The sequence below is a fragment of the Erythrolamprus reginae genome, chromosome 5, assembly GCF_031021105.1.
Source record: "Erythrolamprus reginae isolate rEryReg1 chromosome 5, rEryReg1.hap1, whole genome shotgun sequence".
In the NCBI taxonomy this organism is placed as follows: domain Eukaryota; kingdom Metazoa; phylum Chordata; class Lepidosauria; order Squamata; family Dipsadidae; genus Erythrolamprus; species Erythrolamprus reginae.
The window spans coordinates 117,716,971-117,723,358 of record NC_091954.1 but is presented as its reverse complement, the minus strand read 5'-3'; the positions used below and the strand labels follow the sequence as shown (position 1 = coordinate 117,723,358).

The window sequence follows — 6,388 nt, the reverse complement described above, 5'->3', positions numbered from 1 at the left end:
AATAAATACATATTAAATAAATATGGGAAAATACATATGTTGGAGTGTCTCCCTCAAGTCCAACCCCGTTCTAGTGGCAAGCTGTTACACTGGTTAACTGTCCTCACCGCTAGGAAGTTTCTCCTTAGTTTCAGGTTAGCTTTCTTGATTGAACGGGTCCAAAGATGGGTTACAAGAATGGTGGAAGGTCTTAAGCATAAAAGTTATTAGGAAAGACTTCATGGACTTCATCTGTAGAGTCTGGAGGACAGAAGGAAAAGTGTGGACATGATCGAAGCATTTAAATATGTTAAAGGGTTAAATGAGGTTTAGGAGGGAAGTGTTTTTAATAGGAAAGTGAACCCAAGAACAAGGGGGCACAATCTGTGTTTTGTTGGGGGAAAGATCAGAAGCAACGTGAGAAAATATTATTTGACAGAAAGACTAGTAGATGCTTGAAACTAACTTCCCGCAGACCTGGTTGGTCAATCCACAACTGATGCCTGGGATAAACATCCATCCATCCTAAGATAAAATATAGGAAAAAGTATAAGGGCAGACTAGATGGACCAGGAGGTCTTTTTCTGCTGTCAATCTTCTATGTTTCCATGTTTGATGCCTTTCCACCGGGTGCTTCTTCATTTTTTTTTCCTTCTGGGACTTTGGAGAAAAAAGATCTCTGGGGATCGAAGGGGACGGGGATCTCCAACACTCCCCCGGGCGATCCAGAGGGCTGCGCGCGCTTCTCTCCCTACCTCCCCTCCCCAATCGAGATCTGGAGCGCGCTTCCCTCGCCGGCCGCCGCACGCCCTCCAGGGCGCAGCGTCGGGATGGCGGCCAGAATCCCTGGGGATCTCCGGCGGATCCTTTCCAGGCTGAAGGGGGCGGGCCAGGAGGGAGGAGGAGGAGGAGAGAAGCCCCGCCGGGGGAATCGCCCGATCGCCGCCCGGCAGCCGCAGAGCCCGGACGGCGGAGAGCCCGAGCGGCGGCGTCTCCTCCTCCTCCTCCTCCTCCTTCTCCGAGGCGGAGCGTCCGGGGAAGCCTGGCCGGTGTTGGGCGCCACCTGCCCGGGATGGCGTCAGGGCTGCGGCTGGTGCTGGTTCTGGTGCTGGCGGGCCGGGCGAGCTGCGCCCCCGAGCCGCCCTTCGAGGCTCTTTACGCGGCCGGGCTGGAGGCGCACCGTCGGGCGGACTTCGCGGGCGCGGCGCGCTGGTTGGAGGAGGCGCTGAGCGCCGAGCGGCGGCAGCGGGAGAAGCGGGCGGGCTGCGGGCTGCGCTGCCGCCGGGAAGAGCCGCTGGAGCCCGGCGGGGACCCACTGCCTTGGGCCGGCGCCTTCCTCCGCCGCGCCCGCTGCCTCCGCGCCTGCCTGGGGGCCCCGGGCGCCGCCGCCGCCCCCGCCGGCCAGGAGGTGCGCGCCGACTTCCAGCGCCGCCTGCCCTACAGCTACCTGCACCGCGCCTACGTCCAGGTGAGGCGGCGGCCGCGGCCTGGGAAGGGCTTCTCTTGGGCGGGCTGCTGGGCGGGCTGAGCGAGGCTCTTTCTTTTAGGCGCCTTCCCGAGTAGGGGGGTGGACTAGGAGACCTCGTAGGTCCCCTCCGATTCTGTTCTGTGATTCTGAGCTGGACAAGATGACCTCTAAGGTCCCTTCTAACTCTTATTATATGATTCTGAGCAGGGGTTGGACTAGATGACCTCTAAAGTCCCCTCCGATTCTGGGATTCTGAACAGGGGTTTGACTAGAAGACTTATAAGGTCCCTTCCAATTGTGTTATTCTCTGGTCTTGAGTAGAGGGTTGCAGAAGAAGCCCTCTAAGCTTGGCTTCCAATTCTGTTTTCCTGGGATTCTGAACAAGGAGTTGGACTAGATGACCTCTGAGGTCTCCTCCAACTTGTGATTCTGGGATTCTGAGCAGGGGGTTGGAGTACAAGACCCCTAAAGTCCCTCCCAATTATGATTTTGAGTAGGGTAGGGGGTTGCAGTAGAAGACCTCTAAGGTTCCCTCCAATTCTGTTATTCTGGGATTCCAAGCAGGGGGTTGGACTAGGTGACCTCTGAGGTTCCCCCAATTCTGTTATTCTGTTATTCTGAACAATGGATGGAAACGAACCAAGGAGAAAAGCAACTTGGAACTAAGGAGAAACTTCCTAACTGTGAAGACAATCAGCCAGTGGAACACCTTGCCACCACAAGTTGTGGATGCTCCAATGGGAAGGTGTTAAGAAGAGACTGGACAGCTACTTGTCTGAAAGGGAATAGGGTCTCCTGTTGGAGTACAGGGTCAAAGACCTCTAAGGTCCCTTCCAATTCTGTTATTCTATTATTCTGAGCAGGGTTTGGACTAGAAGACCTCTAGGTCCCTTCTAATTCTGTTATTCTGTGATTCTGAGCAGGGTGTTGGAGTAGATCAGGGGTAGGCAAAGTTGGCTCTTCTCTGACATGTGGACTTCAACTCCCAGAATTCCTGAGCCAATTTTTCTAGCTCAGGAATTCTGGGAGTTGGTCCACAAGTCATAGAAGAGCCAGCTTTGCCTACCCCTGAACTAGATGACCTCTAAATTCCCTAGGATACTGTTATTCTGTGATTCTGAACAGGGGTTGGACTAGGTGACCTCTAAGGTTCCGTAGAATACTGTTACAGTATTCTGTGATTCTGAGCAGGGGGTTGGACTAGGAGACCTTAATGTCCCTTCATGGCTAAGGCGCGACTAGAACTCCCAGCCTCCTGGTGATTGACCCAAAGTCTCCCAGCTGACTTTCTTTTCTAAGGCAGGACTAGAACTCATCGTCCCCTGGTATCCGAGTCTGCGGAGAGAGGCGGCATACAAATCTAATAAATTATTATTATTATTATTATTATTATTATTATTATTATTATTATTATTATTATGTCAATACAACACAGCAAACGAGATCACTATGCTGGATTTCGTATTTCATCACCAATCGGGCGCTTCCCAAGCACCTAGGACTGCGTGATGTAGCGGCAAATTATGTGTGTCGATCCCAGTAAAGCGGACTTTTGCAATTGACAGATGGAGATTTTGTCAATTCCAATGGTTTTCAAATGTCCGCTGAGATCCTTTGGCACTGCGCCCAGCATGCCAAGTACCACTGGGACCACTTTCACTGGCTTATGCCACAGTCGTTGCAGCTCGATTTTTAGCAAAGTCATTGCATCTTTATTATTATTATTATTATTATTATTATTATTATTATTATTATTATTATTATTGTATTTATTGTATTTATTGTATTTATTGTATTTATTATATTTATTATATTTATTATATTTATTATATTTATTATATTTATTATCAAGGTTGGCCCCTTAACCACTGGTTAATCCTGGCACCAGGAAAAAAGACTCCATTAAGTCTAACAGATAATATCTCTCTTTTAACCTTGGTCAAATAAACCAATGTTATATTCCTTCCTTTTACTTCTAACAAGCTTGATCTTTAGTCCCTTCAAATAATGTCTGAAAACTTGATTTCTTTTCCTTTTTTGAAGTGTGCGTGTGTGTCCCTTCTTAGATGCTGTTAACAAGCACTTTCCAAAAAAACGATCAGAAAGGAAATATGCCAACTTAGTGTCTTTGAGGCCGACTGCAATTCGAGCAGCATGTTTATTCCTTCCTGTCCCAAACCTCTAAACCTGCCAAAAACCAGTAGCTTGTGGTCTCTTGGCAAGAAGCAACTGTGTTGAAGCATTGGGCAATCTCAAATTCCCTCTTTGTCGAGAGAGGAATTATCAAAAGAACCACTTTGTTCACTGGCTCTTTGTACCACCGAGGTACCGTTATTGGAAGATATTGAAAAGAGTAGTAGATGCTTGGAACAAACTTCCAGCAGACGTGGTTGGTAAATCAACAGGAACTGAATTGAAACATGCCTGGGATAAACACAGATCCATCCTAAGGTAAAATACAGGAAATAGTATTAGGGCAGACTAGATGGACCATGAGGTCTTTGTCCACATATGATTCTGACATTTCTCCCCTGGTCCTTCTCTTCATTAAACCAGCCAGGCCCAGTTCCTGCAACCGTTCTTCATATGTTTTAGCCTCCAGTCCCCTGATCCTCTTTGTTGCTCTTCTCTACACTCTTTCTAGAGTCTTAATGTCTTTTTTTTACACCATAAAATGACATCGTAAATTACATTTACTTTGCAAATCTTGTCTGTTTGGGAGCTGCACTGGGGTGGGGGGCTAAGTTTGTTCCTTAGGCCTCTGCTTGGAGGTGAGTCGGTGGGAGGCTAAGAGAACCCAACCTTGCAATGCTCCTATCAAATGCCAAAGCCTGCAACAACATCGCCAAAAAGGCTTCAAGAGTTGTCAACCTAATCCTACGTAGCTTCTGCTCCGGGAATCTCACACTACTAACCAGAGCATACAAAGCTTTTGCCAGACCAATCCTCGAATACAGCTCATCTGTCTGGAACCCACACCGCATTTCGGACATCAACACACTAGGAAAACGTCCAGAGATACTTTACGAGAAGAGCCCTCCACTCCTCCACTCGCAACAGAATCCCCTACGCAACCAGACTCACAATCCTGGGCTTAGAAAGCTAAGAACTACGACCACTTAAATATGACTTAAGCATAGTCATAGAAACATAGAAACATAGAAGACTGACAGTCTGCCCTTATACTATTTCCTGTATTTTATCTTAGGATGGATATATGTTTATCCCAGGTGTGTTTAAATTCAGTTACTGTGAATTTACCAACCACGTCTGATGGAAGTTTGTTCCAAGGATCTACTACTCTTAGTCCATAAAATCATCTGCTACAACGTCCTTCCTGTCAATGACTACTTCAACTTCAACCACAACAACACACGAGCACACAATAGATACAAAGTTAAAGTAAACCATTCCAAGCTCGACTCCAGGAAATACGACTTTATTAACCGAGTAGTTGATGCCTGGAACTCAATACCTGACTCTGTAGTATCATCACCTAACCCCCAAACCTGATCCTCAGACTATCCACTGTTGACCTCTCCCTATTCCTAAGAGGTCAGTGAGGGCCGTGCATAAGTGCACCAGCGGGCCTTCCGTCCCCTGTCCTAGTTTTTCTCTCTTACTAGTATCATGTAGTTAAATATTGTTATATCTTTCTTTCTTTCTTTCTTTCTTTCTTTCTTTCTTTATTTATTTATTTATTTATTTATTTGATTTTTTTTTTAATGCCGCCCTTCTCCTTAGACTCAGGGTGGCTTACAACATGTTAGCAATAGCACCAATGCGTACTTGGCAAAGCAAATAACTAAATTCCCACCTTGCAAGATTGTGTTATAAGTGCTGGAGAGCTAATGGACATTTTGCAGACTTGCTGGAGTTTTTACAACCAATATTGTGGATTGTGAAAGGACTCTTTTTTTCCATTCATTATGTCATCCTGGGTGTCATCCTGGGGGAGCGCCAACCATTTGGCCCCCCCCGGATAGAGTTTCTTTTAATACCCCCTCTTGCACATGTTGGATGAAAAAGAGACTGTTTTTCATTTAGATGGCTGTTTTTCGAAAGGCGGCAATTCCAACTTAATGAGGTCTGGAAAACCTTCGCAAACTGTCTAAATTCCGTGGTTTGGGGCAAGACGACGGCTTCTTAATGCAGCCTTTTGTTTTCCAAGCTTTTGCTATGGGGTGGGCAAAAATCCGCTTTGATCAAGTCCTGGTTTGAGTTGGGTTGTTGTTGTGTTTTGGGTCTTCCTGTTTTCGGCCATGTCCTTTTGGCTCTTCTCTTGCCTTAATTTATTCATTGGTTTGTTTGTTTTGTTAGGTACGTATTGGTGGTATACAAAGATATAATATTTTTATATATGATACTAGTAAGAGAGAAACATTAGGACAGGGGAGGGAAGGCAGGCTGGTGCAGTTATGTGCACCCCTTACTGACCCTTTAGGAATCGGGAGAGGTCAACAGTGGAGAGTCTAAGGGTCAGGTTTTGGGGCTTAGGTGATAATACTACAGAGTCAGGTAGTGAGTTCCAGGCATCAACGACTCGGTTACCAAAGTCGCATTTCCTACAGTCGAGTATGGAGCGGTTTACTTTGAGTTTGTATCTGTTATGTGCTCGTGTGTTGTTGTGGTTGAAGCTGAAGTAGTCGTTGACAGGAAGGACGTTGTAGCAGATGATTTTATGGGCTATGCTTAGGTCATGTTTAAGGCGACGTAGTTCTAAGCTTTCTAAACCTAGGATTGTAAGTCTAGTTGCGTAGGGTATTCTATTGCGAGTAGAGGAATGGAGGACTCTTCTAGTAAAACACTCTAGAAAATGTTTGAGTGTGTATCTGTTGTGTGCTCATGTACTTCGATTGCAGATTCTCCATAAACTGTACACAAATGTTTTTGTGAATGTTCCCAACAGTTTCTTTCTCAACAGTAATTCAATGACACCAT

The 6,388-nt window shown here is 46.4% G+C and overlaps 1 protein-coding gene across 2 annotated transcripts in view; it reads left to right on the top strand.

Annotated features, from left to right (window-relative positions):
* Nucleotides 1–914: 914 nt before the first annotated feature.
* P3H2 (prolyl 3-hydroxylase 2) overlaps nt 915–6,388 on the top strand; it is an 80,812-nt gene continuing 75,338 nt past the window's right edge. Inside the window, exon 1 of one of the 2 annotated variants that reach the window (XM_070753847.1) lies at nt 915–1,447. In XM_070753847.1, coding sequence (XP_070609948.1) covers nt 1,052–1,447 — 396 coding nt within the window. In that variant the 5' untranslated portion in view covers nt 915–1,051. The remainder of the gene's footprint in view (nt 1,448–6,388) is intronic. The other variant, XM_070753846.1, reaches the window with a different exon arrangement.